General features: G+C 44.3%; 1 protein-coding gene across 4 annotated transcripts in view; it reads right to left on the bottom strand.

Moving 5' to 3' along the window:
• The window catches only part of DDX43 (DEAD-box helicase 43), a 263,226-nt gene that overhangs the window by 191,532 nt on the left and 47,317 nt on the right, over positions 1–24,377 (bottom strand). For all 4 annotated transcript variants that reach the window (XM_040349947.1, XM_040349949.1, XM_040349950.1 and 1 more), the window contains exon 4: positions 652–774. In XM_040349947.1, coding sequence (XP_040205881.1) covers positions 652–774 — 123 coding nt within the window. The remainder of the gene's footprint in view (positions 1–651; positions 775–24,377) is intronic.

Genomic DNA, 24,377 nt, shown 5'->3' with positions numbered 1-24,377 from the left:
CGACATTATGGCGGACACTTCCGACACATTTTTGGGACCATTGGCATTTTTATAGCCATCAGTGCTATAAAAATGCATTGATTACTATAAAAATGACACTGGCAGGGAAGGGGTTAACACTAGGGGGAGAGGAAGGGGTTAAGCATGTTTCCTGGGTGTGTTCTAACTGAAGGGGGGGTGGACTGACTAGGGGAAATGACTGATCGCTGTTCATACATTGTATGAACAGACGCTCAGGCATTTCCCCCCCTGACAAGACCGGGAGCTGTGTGGTATTCTCGCTCTGTAACGAGCGATCACAGGTGCCTGTCGGTGATCGCGACCACCGGGCACGCGTGTGCATCTCCGGCGGCACGCGCCCCTATTGGCTGCTCGGCGAGGGGACGTTTAGCTACGTGATCTCGCCCAGCAGAGCCGACCTGCCACAGTGTAACTGTGGCGGCTAGTCAGCAAGCAGTTAAAGAGCTGGTCCCAAAGCATTTAAAAAAATAAATGCGATATAGATAGTAAGGAATTTTAAGTAAGCCTATAAAAAAAGTTACATAATTATTTCAAACAGCAAATTTTCAGCATTACAAATTTTTAAACTCTCCAAGTTAACACTGGCAAAATCAATCCATATATTTAAAAATATATATTAAATTTACATACCAGCCCACTTCATTGCTTCATATTTGGCTTTATTTTCTCGAAGCATACCCCAATTTATTGTAGGCCTGTCTTCAAGTGTTGGCCCAGAAGAACTGGAAGGACAACCATCCCTGTAGCCAAATCCTGAGACAACAAAATAAATACATGTAAATGTGTTTAACTGTCAATTTGACAACATCTAAAAAAAATGAAAAAGGTTATCAATAGGTTTGAGTCTATGAGGTAAACAAAATTCTGCAGGCAAAATTCTGAAAGAAAGAAAATAATGAACCTTTAATTTCCTGTTAAAATGTTTTGCTGACTTTTTAAATTAAAAACCTTAACCATGGAGAACAGTGTTAATCTCTGCACCTTTTCCCCAATATTTAAAGTATGTTCCAAAAAAGACACTAATTTTTTACATATCCAGGGACACCAAGAAATTCTGCTTGCATGCATTTCTAACTACAAATGGCAAGAAGAATATATAAAAAAAACAAAAAAAAACAAAAACAAACACCTCCTTCCCTACCCTCGGTTTTCTAAAAAGTAAAAAAACAGTCACTCATCCCAGGTAACATCATTGACCAAACATGACCATATTTGGTCAGTTACATCACCCAGGATCTCTGGCCCTGCATTTACATTACCACAGCATTGGGGATTTTTCATTTGGCGACAGGACTGCACTGGTTTTACAATGGTGCGCAGTGCTTTTATTATTGTATTTTTCTGTATTGTTATTAAAAAGCAATAGATTTTACAGGCAAGTCAAAAATCTAGTTTTCTTGATCAAACTGTACAGAACACAGGCAGATTCAGGGACTATGAGGACATACCCAATACCAATGAAAGGGGGAGAAAAAAAAAAACACAACACTACAACATGAAAGCCAACTCATCAGTAAAACCAATAATGAGGGCGAGACTAAACTCAAAATAGCCACTTGTGCCACCTTGTGGCAAAAATGTCCAAGCCTAAACAGCCACTAGTAAAAAACTTAGTAAACATGTGAACTGAAGATTAGATGACAGACCTATAAATTTGCAATGCAGAAGCTTGAAGCTGAAAAGAGGTGATAGCAATAAGAAAGACACCTTGTGAGTAAGGTGAGCCAAGGATACAACTCTGATGGGTTCAAAGGGTGGAGCCTGTATACTAAAGTCCCATGGAGCTACCGAAGAATGACTGGGGGAAAACATAAGCTACCTCCTGTATGTAGGTCTTTAACAGACCAATAGACGTTGAAAGAATAATCATTTGGCCGAAATTTGGCCCTTGAGAGTACTCGGGGACAACTGAAGAACTAGTTCTGAATGAGAAAGTAAAGCTAGGTCCTGTGTTGTACTTGCAAGGACAGACTGCTCATAGTAGGCAAAACCAGCCTTCTATATGCAGTGATAGGACTCAGGGCGACAACATCCAAGCCATTAAAGTCAGCGGATGGAGCTCATGAGAATCACAGGATTTTCTTCAGACAATCCACCGAAGCTGACCAGGGAGGATCTTTAGAGGACCTTTGGAGTTACGCTGGCGAGAGGCTAGATTCCATGTGATCACTATCCAAATTTAACAGGAGCTGGATTGAGTATCCACCACGGCAGATAGCATTTGATCTTTGCTTTCAGGCGCATGGGATGATCCAGGCTACTTGAATGCATCTTTGAATGGAACTTGAATACAACCGTGCCTACTGGACAACCGGTATTGCAGCCACCATAGGACACATCAGTCTCATGGCTTCCCTTATTGTTCAGTCTGGAACCCCTAGTTGGGATTAGCTGGAATTTTTCAAGGATTAAACCAACCAACCAGTCTAGTTTATGCAAGAAGAGTATTGAGTATAAGTGGTTTCCTCAAAACTGCTTCCAATTAATCTCAGTTTATGGAGTGCCTCTGCCATCTTTGTAAAGATGTGGTGGGGCCAAAGACAAACCAAAAGGGAGGACGTTGGATTGGAAGCACAACACCCGTCCCCTTTACCAGGACTCTCAGAAATTTCCGCAAGGTTTCCCTGATTGGGATGTGAAGGTAAGCATCTTTGGGAGGTCCACCAAGCAGTGTTAATTTAGTCAACGAAAACATTTGTCAATTTTCATCAGCGGCCTTTTTACAGTGACGAAAACAAAAAAAAAAAAAAAAGGGGGGAAAAAAGTAAACCACATCAATTATGTTTTCGTTCATGAACGAAAAATTAGAAGGAGGGGACGTTTAGCCTTGTAAACTTCCATTATCCACAGAGCGTCATGCTTAGCAGTTAGCACTGGGGATGTTGGCTGTATCTCTCACATGAGTGTGCTTTCTGTCCTTACCTAAGCCTGGGCTACGAGCGTCTGGACAGCACATTCCCACCCCCCACACAAATAGGAGAGGCTTGATCTGCTCTTCCTCCCTGTACCCTCACACCTCTCTCCATGCAGCCAATCCATTCACTGTATGTGTGTGGGAACGTTTTAATCAAGGAGCCAAAATATGAAGCCACTGGCTGAGCCTACAGGTACCGAGTGAGCAGTTCAGCACTGACTCTCCCACTTCTCTTTCAATCCCTTCCTACCATCTCGCTCCCTCCTCCGCTTTCTCATGTTGTCCCCCAGCAGAACCTTTCCTTAACTGTAGGCAAAGAGTTTTCCTTTCTCCGAGATTGACACTGAGGCAGACGCACATTGAGTGAGCTCTGAGCCATTGTCCTTCTTTTCACCGTTTCCCTGCAGATCGGGTGCTGTAATCTGCCTGCAAAGGGGCATACCTCCTGTTAAGACCGGAATAACTAAGGGAAGGGAGCCTTGGCTTCCCCCCCCCACAAAACTCAGTGTACCCAAAACTACAATCAAAGCGGGACCATTTCACACCACAGCCATAAACATGGTGTATCAAACAGAGGACACAGACCCGCCACTGCGTGAGTAGATAGGTTGTGATCATCTGCATCAAAGCCAGTCAGGCTACCCTCACGGGTAAGATTGAATCCATGCAACTAGATATTAGCGTGATCCAGCAGGATATCGACCGCTTACACACTAGGCCAACAGAAGCTGAGCGCTGCGTGGGGGACACAGAGGACGCGCTGCAAGAGTGCGCCGCCTCTCTCCACACACTGCAAACAAAAATGATGACCCTAGAGCAGTGATGGCGAACCTTGGCACCCCAGATGTTTTGGAACTACATTTCCCATGATGCTCAACTACACTGCAGAGTGCAAGGGCATCATGGGAAATGTAGTTTCAAAACATCTGGGGTGCCAAGGTTCGCCATCACTGCCCTAGAGGCACGTGCAGAGGACACAAAATAATCTCTGCATTGTGGGGCTACCAGAGGGAGTGGAAGGCTCTGATCTGACAGCCTTTACAGAGCACCTGCTGCGCACCCTCCTCCCACATGCCCAGTGTATTGCCTTTTTTGTCATCGACCTTTATCCTACGGCTCCTAAATTTCAGGGACTGGTCCTGAGAAAAGCCAGGAAGATAGATGTGCTATGAGGGAACGAAACTCATGATCTTCCCAGACTATGTCGGTGGACACCCAGCAGTTAAGACGCTATTTACCATGTGAAGCTCAACCGTCGCAAAAAAAAAAAAAAGCGAGTTTAGTATGCCGTTCCCCACTCGGCTGCGGGTGCAAGATGGAGAGACAGTCTGCTTCTTCACCTCCCCTGAAGATGCGTTGCTGTGGCTGGAGAAATTACCTAGAGGATGACCCCCTGGCCATAAGCTGCTTACATACTGTGCTCTTTTTTGCTTGTCCCTCCTTTGCAAGGTTAGCAAAGTCTCTTGTCAGCTCCCCCTCTGCCCCATTCTAAACAGTTTGGGCCTACATAGTGACTCTACCGGCGAGTATGGACGGCGGTATTTAAACTGTTTAGGCTCATTAACATCCCAGAGTGAAATTCTCACTCCTGTACATGCTGTTGGTTGGTAGGTTGGGGGAAAAGTTGGTAACAAGTTTAAGTATGGTATCCCCGGAGCAATCTGGGGGAAATATAGACCTGCAGAGACCATTATTTTTTTTTCTGTACAAATGGACTCTGGTCTGAGACACTTTTGTTCCACTGTTCACAACCCACAATGGCAGTTTGGGTGTGGTGCCAGGTTGGGGAGAAATACCATAGTAAGTCCTCCCATTTGTGTTATTTTTTTCCCCCATCGTTTGGTTTTAAAAGCATGTGGTTCCGATCTCCCTCCACTAGATGGTGTAGGAGGTCTTTCTAAATATTCCAACACACAAAATGAATATTGAAAGGTCTACTGAAATGATGTTTTATGTATACAAATTACTGGTGGTGATCGAGAGTTCCTAGGTCGCTTATTCAGCAATGATGGCTATCCTTACCATTTTATCTTGGAATGTTCGTGGTCTGAACTCCAAAATTAAAAAAAAAAAAAAAAAAAAAGGCATTTAGTATTCAACTACCTAAAAAAAAAAAAAATTGGATTTTTTTTTTTTTAAATCAGAAAAGGCATTTACTGAAAAAAAAAAAAACATATATAGTTACAATAGACTAACTGCAAGTGAATATAAACCACAACGTAATAAAATTACATCTACCAGAGGTCTCGATGTATGTGGACATTGTTCCTACTGCCCCTGGGTACAGCTTTTCAATTACCCAATGGCGAATCATTCCGGCCACGTTCCCATGCCACATGTAACACAGAAGGAGTAGTATACCTTATGACATGCCGATGTGGAGCATTCTATGTCGGCAAAACCATACGACAGTTCAAACAACGCATATACGATCATATCTACTACTCGCAATATGCTAAAATAATCACACCAGTAAGCCGTCATTTAGGGTTATACCACAAGTTTGACACCTCAATAGACAAATTCATTATTCTTGAAGTTATACCCCAAGAGGAGGAAATTGGGATAAACAAATTCTCCAGAAGGAAACTTTCTGGATTGAAAGTTTGGGAGCTACGCAATCCCCAGGAATAAATGAAGTACGGTCGTATCGTCCCTTCTTGTAAATGGCCATCATCCCTGTGTACAAACTCACTCTCTAAGTTATTCAACATACTACAGAAGCCCGATATGTTGCCCACTCTCTTTAATGTCAATAAACATGTAGGGTAGTCCGATATGGATTCTTTTTAGTAGCTATACATTTCCTTCTAACAAAGTATTTCTATTGAGATAGCTTTATAGCTATACACAATTCCTTCCTACTTTCATCTTTGAATGATCCCTTTCAATATAAATCTAAATAGTATCAAATTATAGGTTCTAGCTGGGAACTTTTCTAACAGGTTCAGTACCAAAAGACTGAATATGAGGAATCTCATTTTGAGTCAACCTGTATTAAATAAGTTTACATTTGTTTTCAGTAATACGTTTAAGTAAATTTGTTTTACCTTTAAACATTGTTTATTTTTGTTGCAGGACCTCACCATGGTTCTAGCGAGGTATGGATATGCACATAAAAAAATTGATGTATATGAATGACACCGTGATCATATGCCTCCCGGGAGAGATACACAGCCCTGCTTAACATCCTATGACTCACTGCAGTGTGCTACATGGTCAGCTTGATGCATAAGCAGCCACCCAAGCCATTGGATGGACCGCATCCTTCCTCCCTCCCCCTAGGGTAGTCAGGTGGGTCGGCATTGACCAATGGCATCTGGACATATTCCATCTTGTCCCTCAGCACTTCCGCCCATAGTAGCGCCTCGGAGCCTGCCAGCAGTCCCCGATGGCGCATGCACGGAAGGCAATGTGGCCGGCTCGCGTGACGTCAGATGCACGTCTGTCGCGAGCGGGGTACATTTAAAGCGATGTGAGCTTTCACTCTCCAGCTGTCATTTGGAGAGTGCAGCCACATCGTATACCCTGTCATCAGATAGCCCTTACTACAGATGAAGGCGAGTGACAACGGAACCATCTGGATGTTGATTCCAGCCAGTCTCATTAATTAGTCCAACGTTCAGTGTGATCTAATATGCAACATTTTCGCTGTTTGCCAGACTTGTCTCAGCTGCAATAAAGAGCCTAAAGGGCTCCACTGCCCAAAGCCTCTGTACTAGCACTGCTCCTTTACAACGAACAAGGCAAGTATACAATCAATATCTAAATGGGCAATTGAAGTGAATATCCAATTGTACCATCTACATTCCCTGCATCCATGGGTGTGTATGTATGTATGTATGTATGTATGTATGTATGTATGTATGTATGTATGTATGTATGTATGTATGTATGTATGTATGTATGTATGTATGTATGTATATATATATATATATATATATACATATATATATACACACACACACACACACACACACATATATACACACATACGCACACACACACACACACACACACACACACACACACACACAGTAATTACCCATTCAGTCAGGGTTTCCCAACAAACAATAATATCCATACATATTGTCAAAAATATAAGGCTTTATTGGCCCTATCAAAATCCAACATTGGTTTAGAGCAGTGGTTCTCAACTCCGGTCCTCGGGACCCACTAACAGGTCACGTTTTCAAAATAACTGAAACGTTTTCAAAATAACTGAAATTAACTGAAACTTTTTCCTCAAGGTAATATTTAAAATCTGGCCTGTAAGTGGGTCCTGAGGACCGGAGTTGAGAACCACTGGTTTAGAGTATATTGTTATATATTTTTATTATGGCTGGTACACTTTGACCTCATAGACTGGAGCTTATCAGCATTTAAACAACTTACCAAAATGGATAATTTTGTATTAGGCATAAAATAACCATATGGATTATTGACAGTATATACAACATTAGTAGCCCCACCTCTATTAAGCATATATGACCTATGGCAGTGCCTTGTACCTCAAGCATACCTGCTATTATTGGACATATAATGGCAATCAGGTATATGTTAATATACCTTAGTAACAATGCAACAGCGAACCTGTAGATAGCCACCTTGACTGCTCTCTTACCTCCCTTGAATAAGGGTGCTGTAAATTTTAGTGTTCTGTGCCATGAATCCAAGATAGTTATTAATTTAGCTACCCGTTGTACCCCCTTATGCACCAGCTGAACTACTTTTGGCCACAGCAGCACACAGTATAGGACGCTACGTCTTTCCATCTATCCTCACCCAGCTGGGTGTAGGTGGGCTGAGTTTACAACTACTGGAAGTGCATAACGATCACGTTAGACATTCTCCAATAATACCATTAGATTGGTGAGTGTACAATAATAATTATCTAATGCTTATTCACGATCCCTATATTGGGATCTGTTTTTAGCATATGTCTTAATATATTTCTTCTTTTCTGTTTGTTATTCTTCCTATGTTGTAGTTTAAATGCTCCTGAGGAAGCGGCCTTGATCCGCGAAACATGTCAAGCAACCTTTGAGCAACTTCTATATGTGTCAAGACTTTGACGGTGTCGACCCAGGCAATACCAATCGTCACACTTTTGAGCGACAGTGATAATATAAGCCTTCACCTGTGGTTTCTTCACCTGGTCTTATACTTTGATATTTTGTTTTTATTTTGTGTTTTATATGTTTCAATAGATGCATTTGGCATCTTCAAATTGTATATACTTGCAGATTTTTTTTAAATACATTTTTTACATTTCTAAGTAGTGCCTATTAAGTCCATCTTTTCTACCATATCTTTCAAACATTTATTAGGATGTGGCACTATATATATCTAGGGTGTTGATTGCCACCCAAGGGCATAGCATTACAAATCTAGCGCTTCAGATGTGATAAGTGACCACAACAGATGTAAATAAACAATAAATGTGAGTACATAAATCACAAACAAATATATACAAAAAATAGCTACTACAGTAGCCAATATAAAATGCAACGGAGTGAAAACTAAAATGACATAATGTCTGGGACTCTAATCACCAGCGTGCCTCGATGTGCAAATATAAAGTAATCAATAAGCTAGAACAGTCTATATAGGGGCGTGAAGATAGTGTGCTAGATGGTAGACGTCTTCTCTCTGGTGACTGATGCTAGTATTGGTATCCACAAATGGTCTCGTAGTTCCCTTACCTTATAGGTGCTATATTATATATATATATATATATATATATATATATATATATATATATATATATATATAGGCATATAGTTAAATTCCTCCAGTTCCCCTGACGAGGCACGTGACGCAACGCCGTAGGGAGTCGAGAGCACGAGATACCCCGCACAAGCCGGAAGGCCAGCAGACGCAAGACGGCAACACGTTCGCCGCGTCCTTATGTTTTTTTTTTTGCTTTGCACATATTCGATACATGTAAGAGTCCATTTGTACTACAATAAAGACCCCCCCCTTTTTAAACGCACTTCACGATTGGAGGCATTGCTTTCTCTCCCTCTTTTCTCCCGTTTTCACCTGCACCCTTGGAATCACCGAGCATTGACAGTTTGGATAGACCTTAGCAACCAGAGGGAACAATATTGAAAGCAGCGAGACCCGCACCTTGGAGGAATTTAACTATATGCCGATATATAGCACCTATAAGGTAGGAGAACTACGAGACCATTTGTGGATACCAATACTAGCATCAGTCACCAGAGAGAAGACGTCTACCATCTAGCACACTATCTTCACGCCCCTATATAGACTGTTCTATCTTATTGATTACTTTATATTTGCACATTGATGCACGCTGGTGATTAGAGTCCCAGACATTATGTCATTTTAGTTTTCACTCAGTTGCATTATATATTGGCTACTGGAGTAGCTATTTTTTGTATATATTTGTTTGTGATTTATGTACTCACATTTATTGTTTATTTACACCTGTTGTGGTCACTTATCACATATCCGAAGCGCTTATCATTTTTATTTTGACATAAAAAATCTAGCATAGTTACAAATATTCACATCACTGTGTGCAGCAGAAAGAATACAGAGTACAGGCTTTAACCTAACATTACACTTCTCATACAAAAGGTTACAGAGCAAGGTAACCTGTTCCCATACAGAATTAAAGACATTGTCATAAATAGTGCTGTACTATACTATATCACAACAAATTCTCTCTCCCTTTTTCTCAAATCAAGGAAACTCATTGAGAAGAAAAAATACAAAACATAAAAATCGGAACATAGAAAAAAGAATCAGCAACATCAGCAACAAAAAGGATCATTATCTCGGACTAGAGAAATGCCTTACTTATAGAAAATTTGGGATAGAAAATGGGATGACAGAGAGTCATCTTAAAAACTTAATGGTTTAAAAACAGAACTTCTTCTGCTCAATGCCAGCCGAAAGACTTGCCACGACAACATGGACACCCCCGCCCCTTTTGGGTCAAACCATCACCCTGAGCACCAAAGTCAAAAGACTTGGAGTCACTTTTGACTCCCAAATGACAATGGATGCACAAATAAAGTTCAGTAGTCAGCGAATCCCACCATCTGCTGCGCCTTCTACGCAGACTCACTACCTTTATCCCAAAAGAAGACATAGCAGTTGTGGTGGGAACAATAATCAATTGCAGACTCGACTATGCAAACGCGAAAAAAACTCAAAACCCATCTATTCTGAGGGCAACGTATAGAAGGAAATGGATACCAAGCGCCCCGAGGCGATTCAGTTTGAATGAAAAACTTATAGCGCAGAACATGCATTCAAAAAAACTTACACAGCAGGGAAAATAAAAAAGGGAAAAGTTTCACAGCTCCTATACAGGACCCACAGGTAGTCATTCAACACAATCTGCATTGCAAGAGGGATACAGTGGCAGTACTGCCAACACCTGTTACCATGCATAAAAAAAAAATTCAGGCCTCACTTTCACAGGGGATATTCATTGCAGAAGCCCGCAGCGCTATAAGTCACGTATACCACAAGAAGGTCACACACTCCGCTCACCCGGTGTTTACGTCACTCACCCCGCTTCTACCTCAACAGCTGATCCAACACCAGATCAACAGGGGACAGGCCGGGGGTATCTAGCCAAGGTGCCCCCAGTCTGTCCAACTTCCCTGACCGACCCCTATGGTGAGATAAATTTCTCCAAGCGTATGGTGTCACCCATTAGGGTAATCCATTCCCTCACCGTTGGTGGCTCAGTAGCCTTCTAGGGCCAAATTCTCAAAAAACCTGCCTAACTTAAATTTCAGCAGTTAAGTTACACTGACTTAAAATTTCTACCCAAGTGCCTGATCGTCAAAGCACTTACCTAGAAATTTCAGGCCGTGTAACTTAAGTGCCGCCGTCGTAAGGCGGTCCTCCTCTCCTGGGGGCGTTTAAAATTTAAATGAGGCGCGCTCCCGCGCCGGCCGTACTGCGCATGCGTATGACGTAATTTTCCCGACGTGCAGCGCGCGAACGTAATTAACGCCGGGCGGCTTTGAGAATTTCGACGGGACACTAAAGTTGCGACGGGTGAAAAAAAAAAGACGCGCCGGGAAAACAAATAATTATAAAAAAAAATGACAGCGTCGCTCAGCATGCATTCCTGAGAGGGAGAACTCCATGCCAATTTTCAAAGAAAAAACCGGCATGGGTTCCCCCCCCAGGAGCATACCAGGCCCTTAGGTCTGGTATGGGTTGTAAGGAGACCCCCCCCACGCCGAAAAATTGACGTAGGGGGTCCCCCTACAATCCATACCAGACCCGTATCCAAAGCACGCTACCCGGCCGGTCAGGAAGGGAGTGGGGACAAGCGAGTGTCCCCCCCCCCCCCTCCTGAGCCGTGCCAGGTCGCATGCCCTCAACATGGGGGGGTTGGGTGCTCTGGGGCAGGGGGGCGCACTGCGGGCCCCCCCACCCCAGAGCACCCTGTCCCCATGTTGATGAGGACAGGACCTCTTCCCGACAACCCTTGCCGTTGGTTGTCGGGGTCTGCGGGCGGGGGCTTATCGGAATCTGGGAGTCCCCTTTAATAAGGGGGCCCCCAGATACCGGCCCCCCACCCTAAGTAAATGGATATGGGGTACATCGTACCCCTATCCATTCACCTGGAGGCAAAAAGTAAAAGTTAGTAAACACACAACACAAGGCTTTTTAAAATAATTTATTATTCTGCTCCGGATGCCCCCCCCGTCTTCTTTATTATCTCTATTTCCAGGGGGGGCTTCTTCTTCCGCTCTCCGGGGGTCTTTCACTCTCCGGGGGTCTTTTCTTCTTCCGCTCTCCGGGGGGGGGGCTTCTCCGCTCTCCGGGGGGCTTCTTCCATCTTCTCCCCTCTTCCGCTGTTGACTCGGCGAACCCCGGTTCTTCTCCAGCTGTCCGGTGCCTTCTTCTTCAGCGCTGGCTGCCTGCTATGTTTGTGTGTTAGCTCAATTAGTAACAGGCAGCCGGCGCGGTCTTCTGTGACGTCAGGGTCTTCTGTTCTTCTCCCCTCTTCCGATGTTGACTCGTCGCATCTTGTCGCTGTAATGATGGAAGCGCGCCTTGCATCCCATTTATATAGGCATCACCGTCCCATCATGCTCCGGTAGGTACCCACGTGGTGGGTGCCTACCCACGTGCACCCACCACGTGGGTACCTGCCGGAGCATGATGGGACGGTGATGCCTATATAAATGGGATGCAAGGCGCGCTTCCATCATTACAGCGACAAGATGCGACGAGTCAACATCGGAAGAGGGGAGAAGAACAGAAGACCCTGACGTCACAGAAGACCGCGCCGGCTGCCTGTTACTAATTGAGCTAACACACAAACATAGCAGGCAGCCAGCGCTGAAGAAGAAGGCACCGGACAGCTGGAGAAGAACCGGGGTTCGCCGAGTCAACAGCGGAAGAAAGGAGGAGATGGAAGAAGCCCCCCGGAGAGCGGAGAAGCCCCCCCCGGAGAGCGGAAGAAGAAACCCCCCCCGGAGAGTGGAAGAAGAAACCCCCCCCCGGAGAGTGGAAGACCCCCGGAGAGCGGAAGAAGAAGCCCCCCCTGGAAATAGAGCTAATAAAGAAGACAGGGGGGGCATCCGGAGCAGAATAATAAATTATTTTAAAAAGCCTTGTGTTGTGTGTTTACTAACTTTTACTTTTTGCCTCCAGGTGAATGGATAGGGGTACGATGTACCCCATATCCATTCACTTAGGGTGGGGGGCCGGTATCTGGGGGCCCCCTTATTAAAGGGGACTCCCAGATTCCGATAAGCCCCCGCCCGCAGACCCCGACAACCAACGGCAAGGGTTGTCGGGAAGAGGTCCTGTCCTCATCAACATGGGGACAGGGTGCTCTGGGGTGGGGGGGCCCGCAGTGCGCCCCCCTGCCCCAGAGCACCCAACCCCCCCATGTTGAAGGCATGCGGCCTGGCACGGCTCAGGAGGGGGGGGCGCTCGCTCGTCCCCACTCCCTTCCTGACCGGCCGGGTAGCGTGCTTTGGATACGGGTCTGGTATGGATTGTAGGGGGACCCCCTGCGTCAATTTTTCGGCGTGGGGGGGGGTCTCCTTACAACCCATACCAGACCTAAGGGCCTGGTATGCTCCTGGGGGGGAACCCATGCCGGTTTTGAATTTTAAAATTGCCGTGGAGTTCTCCCTCGGGAATGCATACCAAATGCCGTCGCTGGAATGGGCCTTTACAATGTGTGACTAACTTTCCACATTATAAAACCAGCCCTAGTTTTGCGCAGGCAAATTCGGAACTTACGCAGAAATCACAGTGATGAAATGCTTTGAAAATCTGCTTAAGTCCTCATTTGCATACGCAAAGCTGCATTTCAATGAGAAATGCCCCCAGTGGCGGATGCGGTACTGCATCCTAAAATCTGACCGTGTAAGTGTCTTACACATGTCAGATTTTCTGCCTAACTTTGGAAAAAGCCTTTTGAGAATCGTTTCCAAAGTTAGGCACAGAGATAAGCAGGCTGAACAGCAGTTAAGTCTGCGCATCTCTTTTGAGAATCAGGCCCCTAATGTCTAAGAATTAGCTTGCGGGCCTAAAACAGGGTCCTAGTTATGGCCTGTTTAGAATTATTGTCCATGGGGATGTCATCCAAGATTCTTAGTATGCACGGTTTCGGGTCTGTAGGTATGGTAGTCAAACACTCCGTTAACTGTGGCTAAAACCCCTGTCCAGTATAAGTGTAGCACCTCCACAACAGATGGATTAGGTCCCCATGATCTCTCGTGCGTCAGGAAATTAGAATCCGATATCACCCCCATTTTACACAACCTGTCGGGCGTATAATGTACTCTAAGAATAATGTAGAGTTGTGAGAGCCGCTGGGCCACATTTGAGGAACAGAGTTGTACCACCTGGAGCGCCTCCTCCCACTGCTCATCCTCACACTCCTACATCTCTCTCCCCCACTTACTTGAAGCTGCAAGGGGGAATCCCTCCAGGTATATATTAAGATGGAATCATGGAATAATCTCTAGAAATGAATCCCCTAAACTGGGATACTTTAGCCATACATTTAAATATTGGTGTTTGTGAGAGAATCCAAGGGTCCCCCCCTGACTGCGCCCTCACTGCATGTTGCAACTGTCTATATTAGAAGACCATTGACTGCGGGAGGAGAAATCGCTCTCAGCTCCAGGAAGGGAATCAGTCCACCCGCCGCAAATATGTGTCTCAGGTGTGTGACTCTGCACCTCCTCCACCGCAATCCAACGAGAGCAACTCCTCGTAGTACCCATTGGCCCAGATCGGACTGTACTCAGTGAATCCCTCCACTTCCTGTAGTTGCCCAAGTTTATTCAACATTTTTTGCATCAAAACATAAAAGTGTGGAAACGTCTATTGGATTTCGCATACGCCAGAGCTTCCATACCCGTGGACACGCTAGCGAGGCCGGTGACGTTGCACATTAGGGCCCTAATGGGGTCCGACTGCACTCCACCCTCCTCCAGTCTGTCTGTCATCGCCCGGGCAATGTGCTGCGCCTGAGCCGCCAGATAATATACCCAGGGGTTAGGGAGGGGGAGGCCCCCCCGTCTTGGGTTTCTGTAGCTGCTACAGTCTAACCCTGGGAGGTTTATTTAGCCAAATGAAGGACCTAAAAAGAGAGTTGATAATCCTGAACACTTTTAGAGGGATAACCATGGGTGTATTGTGAAGAAAATCCGAGTGAATAATAGAGGAGATGACCCTGTTGAGTCGCAGAGCCAGGACCTTTGCTAGGATTTTAAGATCGCTCTGTAAGAGCGATATCGGTCTGTAGGACCCCGGGTCTAGTGGATCCTTACCAGGTTTTAAAAAAGGAGTACGATACTAGCTCTAGTCAGAGTCAGGCAGGCATTGGTGTTCTCTAGCATAGTTAAGGACCTTCAGCAGGCATGGCAGGATTAGTCCCCCATATTGTTTTAAAAACTTCCATGGGAAGACCATCATCCCCGGGAGCTTTAGAATTCGGGAAGAGGCTAAGGCAGTGGTTCTCAACCTTTCAAGTAACGTGACCCCTTGATAAAATTTCCCAAGTTGTGGGGACCCCTAATAGTAAAATTATTTTTGCAGCGTGGGTTGTCGGCACCCAAGGCAAGACAAGTAATTTGCGCCCCTAATAAGTAATTTTCGGGGGGGGGGGGAGGAGTTCTGATCAGCCAACTTAGGTGCTCTTGATCCAGGTCATCTGCTGATCTGAGAATTGTAGTGGGGACTTTTAATGGGAACTATATTCACAATTAGTGTTACTCACTGTGTCTCCGACTTTGTGGTGTCTCGTAGCAGTGACACCTCTACCGAAATCAGGAGATAGGGTCTCCCCCCAGCCCCTCATACTTCACATTTCTCACCAGTCAGCTGACCTCTAGTCTTTGTCCCCCAGCCATGCCGTGAACTGAATGGGCGCGCAAAAAGGCTGGGAGAGAGGTGCCGACTTCAGGAACAGCCAAGGATTTGGTGACCCCTGGCAAATTGTAATTCGACCCCCCAGGTTGAGAACCACTGCTCTACAGGAACAGGTTTTGTCCTTTCATTCTGATCGCTGTCTGACATTTCACTCTGTTATCTCACAATCCGTGACGTCAGCCACGCTTGCGCATTCCATATCTTCTTTAACGGCACGATATGTGTGCCATTTCACCATTTTCTGCATGCCAGGTCATTCCGGTCATTAAGAACATCATAGAGGAAGCCTCGCGATGTTGTGCTCTTCTTCCTGGTTATCCCCTTGTGACTGAAAAAGATGTCACACGGGGGGAGTGAACCAGAGCAGCAGAGACGTTCAGATGAAGCAGCTGTTATACTGCGATTGCGAATGCGTTAGTTTAAACAGGAAAACAAAGTAAGGGCAGAAATGATGTCCAGAAAAGATTCATCAACCAGTAGTAATGATGGCGTGGCCAATAGCCGGAAGAAAATACATTTAGAAAATTCTGAAGAAGGTATTTTACAACCTAATTTTTGTCATCTTTAAATGTGTAAGGCTTACCAATACATTGTAGGATCATTATATAAAAATAAAAAAAAAAAGACAGGGTTTACTTCCTCTTTAAGGGGGGGATAAATGTTATATACCGGTTGTTTCTCGCTTGTACTCTGAGTAAACAAAGACATTCTGGAGATTGCGAGCTCTACGTGCCACCAATTGTAGGCGTGGGCCAACAATCCTGCCTGCACTGGAGATTGTCAGAATGTTCCAATGTTTGGTTAGAACATTACTGACTTGGTTTTCATTGTGTCCCATGGGCCGTGATTATCCTTGGGGGTATGTGACTGCCTATATTAGTAGTTGTCTTGGGCTTGACCTGAAGTAGGGTGGTCCTATCTCGCAGCCAGGCTTTTTTTACATGCTTTCTTGAGGGCTCGATGGGAGTAACCCCGTTTTTTGAATCTCAGAAACAGATCGGTCGCCTCCACCTTGAAGTCCTGATCCCGTGAGCAGTTCCTGCGAATTTGCAGGAACTGACCCACTGGGATCCCCTTGATTAGGATTGCTGAATGGTGGCTTGAAGCCTGTAGCAAAGTGTTTCCTGTATGTACAGGTATTGATTTTTTTTTTTTTCCTCCCATTATGGATATTTGTAGATCCTGTACACTGGAAATATTCCTCATCTATAGTGTTTCAACAGGGATTTCACTTCACCATAGTGTCAGGTGCTTTATTACCCCAAGGATGTTATGTTGACATGTGTGTGGATTTTTATGACGCAGCTGCATCTTGATCAGACAATGTTTTTCCATTTAAAATAATTTTTTACTGAGGTGTTCCTGTGCGCAATTTCTTTTCCCATTTTTCGATGTATGGCAGTTTTTTTCCATTCCGCCTAACATCAACAGTATTAATTTTATAAAGTCTAACGGTAATACAGTTTCTCCAGATCTTATTGGTTGCGTAACAATGTCACACAATGCCTCAACTGAAAATGCCGCCATTCATCGATCACCACCCATTCTTTTTTGTGCTTTCCTGTAGTGTGTCTGTTTCCTGTATCTTTCAACTGTGCTTTTTTCCTTCTTTTTTTATTTATTTTTTGGTAGTATTACAGGGTGGATTTGATTAAAAATTATGATTAAAAAAAAATCGATTTAAAAGAGTAACTGTCCTCACCAACAGTCTCATTCACTTTTAATGGGAGGGCTGATGATGGGGAAGCAGGTGAGTGGATGCCCACTAACAGGCACTTCCATGATGGATCTGAAATGACAGTTGCTCTTTAAACGTGTAGCGCTACCCCCGCAGGAGCCGCTGATTTGTTGTTGGGATCGGCATAAAGTTACCTTGATGTGGCCCAGGGGTGCAGTTGTAGAATCAAAGTAGTGAGCGAAGGTCCAGACAGTAAAAAAAGGGTTTTTCCAATGCTTTATTTGTAGGCTAACATCAATATCAAGTGGGAAGAAAGGGGTGATAAAGAGAAAGGAAGAACCCTGCGATAATCAGACCTGGATATGAACCGAGCATTCCTGCTCTCAGTAGTATCAAATTGTGATTCGTCTCCACTCTTTCTGAATGGGTGAAGTGCCCCCGGACAGACCCCTCTCACAAGCCTGGCAGCCGAGGTGTCACTTAGGATTTCTGGGAGGAACAGGTCTCTCTCACAGACCTGGCTCTAGAGCCTCTGCCACAGGCCAATTACTTTAAGTGAGCTAGATGGATGAATGGAGCGAATCCTCCCAGTAGGTTTTAGCATAGGTTACCGGATGACAGTAAAGCATACCTGTCAGCATTCCAGTCACCAGATCCCCGATTGGTTCGTTCAAGCCCTGTTGGACAACCTGCCTCTGGGTTCTCCTCAAGCCGACCCCCCCAATCGAACAGCACCCAGCTTGGGAATCCTCTCAATAGAACTGGGGACCCAGTAAGTCACTGGAGTCCCCTTTTACCTCCGGATGAGGTTCCATGTAGCTTGCAATTTTGGCCAGGTATACCGCACCGGCGTGGTCCATGGATGCGCGCACCCTGAAGGTGGATGCCGCACCTGGAACCGGGACCCCGCGAAGATTTTGAGTACATGACCCCTGTCACAGATATACCCCTCCCCAGCATGCCCTGCGAGGGAAAAACTCCTCCGATTGGCTGCTGGGGAAAACGTGCTCCGCCAGAACCCCTCTAGCGCCAACTGCTGGCCAGGGATGGTACCGCATCCCTGGAGCACAGACTGACCCGGTGGACTTTTCTGGAATGACAGGAAGTCTCAATTTAGTAAATTGTGAATGGGAGCAAACTAACTCTCCCATTGCCCACTAACTTTAACGTAGTGCCCATACTGAAAGTAAGGGGGCGCTACAAACGTAAGGACTTATTCTAACTACCAGCAAGAACCTTTAATATTGGCAAACAAAATTAAGATTTCCTATTTAGAATCATAAGCGGTCAGGTAAGTAAAATGACGATATCCATACAGTTTGTAGTGTACATAGATTTGCAAAAGAATAGGATAAAGGATTATTCCTGAACTGTGTTTTTATCTCATGGTTACTGTGAAATTGTGTGAATGCATCAATGCAGTGCATGTTATCTCAGCTTGCAGAGCTTGGATTAATTGAATGAGTTTACAAGAAATTTTACTTGCAGAATATACAGCCTTGTGCTACATAACTAAGCACCATTTCATGCTGAATAAACAATTATTAATGTATCCTAAATGGAAAAACCATCTTTCCAGAAATGGAACTTCCGCTGTTTGAATTAAACCCCCCCCTCCAGTGTCACATTTGGCACCTTTCGGGGGGGGGGGGGGCGATACCTGTCAAATCCAGGTATCTGCTCCCACTTCCGGGATCTACATCATGTCCAGCAAATCCTCCGAAAGTCTTCGCTCCCTAGTTCCCTTCCCGGAAATGGCGGCGGAAGTACCCGGGAGTCTATCCGAAGATCGCTTGGGGTGCCAACATCACAGGCTCCTTTGGACAGGCAAGTGTCCTTGTATTAAGTCAGCAGCTACCTTATTTGTAGCTGCTGACTTTTTTTTTTCGCCAGCAGAACTCCACTTTAAAGAGTGGTATGCAATTTGTTTGATGGGGTTCTCAAAGACAGTGTCCATTTTTTTCCTAGGTATTTCAATTCTGTTGTCTTCCATGCAAATGAAAATTCTCGTTTTTTTAATTGCTGTTCTTGTTTGTTTACATTTTAAATTCAAAATCTCTGATGTCACCAAATTTTTAAGTTTGACATTTGTTTTTCAGTAATTTCATTAAATTTGGTAATGTTATCTTAGGACTGGCTATGCAGAATAATAGGACGTCAGTTTATGCCACTATTTTATGCTCATCTTCAATCCTAATTTCTTCTTCCTTTTTTTTTTTTTGAATAATCGTTAATAATGGCTCTCTAGAGAGAGGTCAACCCAGTCTAGTTCCGTTAAACATTTCAAATGATGACAACGTTCCGTTTATTTTTTACTGTCGCCGTTGGGTGATTATACAATGTTTTAATTCAACTTGTCATTCTTGGTCTGATTCGTAATGCCTCTAGTGTAATCATGAAACCCCAGTCCACCCTGTCAAAAGCTTTCTCAGCATCTATTGACAAAAGAAGACCTGGGGACCCACTTCCAATCTTTTTACTTAGCATTCTTACTCCATTGTCTTTCTCCTCTCTTCCTGGTAAAAAATGCTACCTGATCAGGGCGTGTCCATTCTCTCATTAGATCTGTCATCCTTGAGATACGAAGAAAGGAAATGGATAGCCGCACTCCAATAACCAAAAAGGTTGTCTTTTATTCCAACGAACAGCAAGTACATCACTTCACAAGGTCACAGCAAAGGAACAGGGGAACAGCTGACGCGTTTCGCACTAAGCTAGTGCTTAATCATAGCAGATCCGTCATCCTTGTTGACAGTATTTTAGCAAATAACTTAGTATCTACATTTAATAATGCTATTGGTCTAACTCGAACGTAAAGTTGCGTCTTTCTCTTTAGGTATAACAGTAATGGATGCAGGGTTTGCCTGCTGTAACCGCTTTCATTTGAATTGCCCAGTCTCCCCAGAGCTTAGTCGCACAGTCTCACCCCCTGGCCCAGCGCCTTTGACAGAACACCGCTCCAATGCCTGACCTGTGATGTAATCAAAGACGACAGGACTGTGCGCTCCCGGGACACCGGGTAATTCAAATGATCCCCGCTCTCTGATGGTTCGGCCGGCTCACCTCTTCCTCTGCACAGGTTACGCTGTGTTTAATGGGCACTGGTGAGTCGGCGCTGATGGGCACTGATAAAGTTTAAATGTTTTATGCAGAATGGAGTTACAAAAATGTTCATGAAGGGTAATTTCATGAGATAATTTGAGGTCATGTTTGGGGACGGGACATGGTAGGGGTTGGGTGGGGTAACTGGTGGCGAGTAATCCTCAAGGCCTGGCTAGTAGATCAGGACTTGAAATTTTGAGGCCTGTGCTATAGTATTTTTGAAAAGCTTTGGCTATTTTTTGAGTTTACCATCCCTCTCCCTCCTTATCTTTTTATTTTCTCTCTGAAGTTTGATTGTTTTTTTTTCTTTTGTTTTTTTTAACATTCTCGCAACTTGTTTTTCTTATTTATTCCCCCATTGATAGCTTTCCTTGGCTCTTCTGTTAAAAGCTTGTATTGTCTCTTGTTCCATTAGCTCTGTTTAAAGTGGTTGTAAACCCTAGGACCCAAAAAGAAAAAAAAAAAACTTGCAACACAAAGGCATAATGAGCTAGTATGCATAGCATATATGTTATGTTCTACTATTATATAATCAATCCTAGTTTACGTCCCATGCACAAAGGAGAAATGTGAAGTCTAATGTTTTCGGATGTTGAGCCCTCCATATATCTATCATTTGACAATGATGACATTTTTCTTTTTGATCCCATGTAATTTTCTCCAACTCTTCTGAGAATTTTAATCTTGCTGACCAACTATCTTTCTGTGCCATCAGACATGCTGGAAAACCCCAAGAATACTGTACATTGTGTGAGCTCCTTTGCTCTAGTAGAGGCTTAAGAAGTTGTCTTCTTGCCAAGGTTTCTGGAAATAAATCTGCAAATATCTGGAGCACTGTCTCTTCATATTTTTAACGGGTTCTGATGTTCTTAATTTCTCCCAGATCTGTTCTTTATAGTTATGAAATCTCTCAATTACATCTCTTGGTATTTCCCTAGCCATATTTGGGGATTTTCTAATCCTATGCATGCTTTCAGTTCTTTACAGTTTGATATTCTTCCTAGCACTGGGCAAAACACTTCATCCATTGTACTCTGTAAGTCCTCTTCCTGTGATAATTCTGGAAGACCCCAGATTTTGTTTTTACCTTTTATTTCGTTTTTTCTCTTCTGTTTCATTAAATTCACACCAAGAGCATACCGCACTTTTTAACTCAGTGAGAAAAGTGATATGGTTAAAGATGTTTCAAGGAGAGTAAGCTTTGTGGGCTCCTGTTGGCAGGAAATCTGCTAATTGGAACTGAGGTTTTCAGCATTAAAGAGCTCAGAAGACCAGAAGCCAGGGATATTTGTACTAAAGGGTGAATGAACCTGCAGGGTTCCATCTCCTCCCACATTCCATGTCTTTCTCGTGTTCCAACAAGTTCGCCAGGTCTCGGCTCCTTAACACAAGCACCCCATATTTAAAAAAAATGTGGGGTCATTTACGACAAGTAGGACAGTGGTAGTGTTTTTTCGGAACCCTCCCCTCCGGTGTCACATTTGGCACCTTTCAGGGGGGGGGGGGTACAGATTCGCATTAAGCAGTGATATTGGGCGATAGGCTGCGCATAGCTTGGGGTCTTGGGCTTTGGCACCACCACAATCTCTGCTTCTGACAGAGGGTGAAAGGCAGCCCCCCTCTAACATTGTCAACAATGGGTCATCAAATTGAGGAATGACTAGTTTACTATTAGTCTCATAGAATACTGCCGGTAATCTGTCAGGGCCTGGGGTCTTGGCAAATTGGAGTGAGGCAACTGCTGTTTGAACCTCTAAGGTTAAGCTGTGTGAAGTTGGCATCCCAAGTTTGTAAAACCTGAATAAAAACATACTATTCCTTTGTGTGGATTTGTGCTGGTTCGGTTTCTGAGATATAAAACATTCAATTTAATGCAAGCCCAGTCCACTTTGCATCCCACGTTGCTAAATTCGAAAAACAAACATGGCATTCATTTGTGCCTCAAAATTAAACGTTTGCCGCTGTGGTTTCGGAGATATTGTGCATTATAGTTGCTGAAACCCCACCCACTTTGCACCCCATGTTGCTAAATTTGAGTTTTGCTCAATATCTCCGAAAACAAAGCGGCACAAACTTATTTCTCTTGTGTTCATGGACGGACACAGCAGCATATTCTTGACATTAGGGTATTAGCCTTCTATTAGGAGAGGACTAGGCAGAAACATGTTAATGTGTTAATACAACTTTAAAACTGTACAGTATCGCCCAGGAGTGTACAACCCCTCTCCCTGCGTGCATCAGCTCAGTTTTTTTTCTGCCTAGCATAGAAGGACCTGGCTCCCTTTGATTTCCCCTACTTTGATCCTGTGATTTTCTATCAACTGCCGACTGGGCGACAGGCTGGACGTCCTAGATCCTTGTAGTCCCCCCAGTTTTGGCCATCGAGCATATGCAGACTTTTAGCTACGCGCTGGGTCGGCCGCGACATGCCCTGTTTGCTTCAGGCACGTATTTGAACGGCTATTACTGTCCGTGTCAGTGTGCAAATGTTTATTTTTGCGGCGCAAACAAATGACATGTTTGTTTTTAAAATTCAGCAACATGGAGTGCAAAGTAGGCGGGGCTTGCATTAAATTTAATGTTTAATATCTCAGAAACCGAAATGGCACAAATTAATGGTACATTTTTTATTCAGGTTTTACAAACATGGGGTGCCAACTTCACACAGCTCCTTGGTTATGGGGGGCATCCAATCTAGTGCACAGTGTCCGACAGTGTTGGGAACTCTATCTGGTCTAGGAATTCCTTCAGTCTGTTGCGAAAGCTGCTCTGGAGGTAAATAGGTGTTCATAGTATTTTTTGCAAATTGGGCATTAATCCGCAGGGGATCAGACTGTAAATCACTGTTGTCTCTAAGATTATCAATATGCGATGTAGTGGAGCGTTCCCTAGCCAACCATGCTAGTAGTCTACCCGTTTTCTCCCCCTACTCAAAGATCCTCAGAGTGAGTCAAGACAAAACTTTCAACTGGAGGTAGCTCGCAGTATTGAAATGTCTTTATACAAGGATTGCATAGCTGCATCTTTTGTTATTCACATAATTGGATTCCATACCCGTTTTCTCCCCCTACTCAAAGATCCTCAGAGTGAGTCAAGACAAAACTTTCAACTGGAGGTAGCTCGCAGTATTGAAATGTCTTTATACAAGGATTGCATAGCTGCATCTTTTGTTATTCACATAATTGGATTCCAAACCCTGAACTTTCCTTTCTGCCTGCTCCAGTGCAAGCCCTGTGTCTTTTCTAACGACCATTTGGTATTGACCACGAGTGTATGCCTTATAAGCATCGGTGGGGGAGATGTACCTCTATTGTGTACCCAGTAAATGCCCAACTCTCCCGCAACCTCAGGGGCCACACGTTCATCAGCGATCCAATAGCCAAAGTCTCCATAGGATAGACCGGTTGGTGAATCCGTTTAAGCCTCAGCAATAGTGGGGTGTGATCTAAAATACAACAAACTAAAATCCCTACCTCCTGAGTACGAGAGAGCAAGGAGTCATTGGCAAAAATGGGTCAATCTATAGAGAAGGAAGCATACGTTTTCAGAGTGACAAGTAAATGGTTTCCCCCTGGGGTGTCTCCACCACCACACACCACTGAGACCATATACTGCTGTCCAATGAGATAGGGGAGAGTCAAATTTGTCTAGACTGGGATTTGGGGTCATATTAAAATCCCCAGCTAGTAAAAACAGCAGCTGTGGGGTAGCGAGCCATCAGTGGTGTCAATTTATGCAGGGTGTTAATTGTGGCTGGGGGAGAAATGTAGAGCTCCACAATCAGTAGTTCAAGTCTGTCACAGAGTGCATGGAGGACCAGATATCTCCCATCTTGATCAAGATGTAGATCCAGGAGAGTAAAGTGGAGGAACTTGTGGAGCAGGATAGTGACACTTCTAGAATAGGATGAAAAGGTGGAGTGGTAGTGTGAACCCACCCAGGGCTTCTTAAAAGCCATTATCTTGCTCCCCAATAAATGAGTCTCCTGCAATATACATATGAGGATTGTATTTTCTTTATCGTACATCACGGGACACAGAGCCTCTATTCATTACATAGTGGGTTCTATGGTCACCAGAGGTGATTGGACACTGGCACAACCAATGAAGGCAGGTTCCCCTCCAATTAGGGAAGTACTGTACCTCAGTTTTTTTGCCAGTGTCTAAGGTGTTGGACATGTTTTAGAATGTGCTGAAGGAAGCTCTACCGAAGAGGCCCTATGGGGGTAAAAGAGCTACACTTTTGGGTCCATCCAAG

Source organism: Rana temporaria, chromosome 4 (assembly GCF_905171775.1).
Source record: "Rana temporaria chromosome 4, aRanTem1.1, whole genome shotgun sequence".
Taxonomy (NCBI): domain Eukaryota; kingdom Metazoa; phylum Chordata; class Amphibia; order Anura; family Ranidae; genus Rana; species Rana temporaria.
The sequence above is the reverse complement of the archived record's forward strand: the minus strand, read 5'-3'. Positions and strand labels throughout refer to the sequence as shown.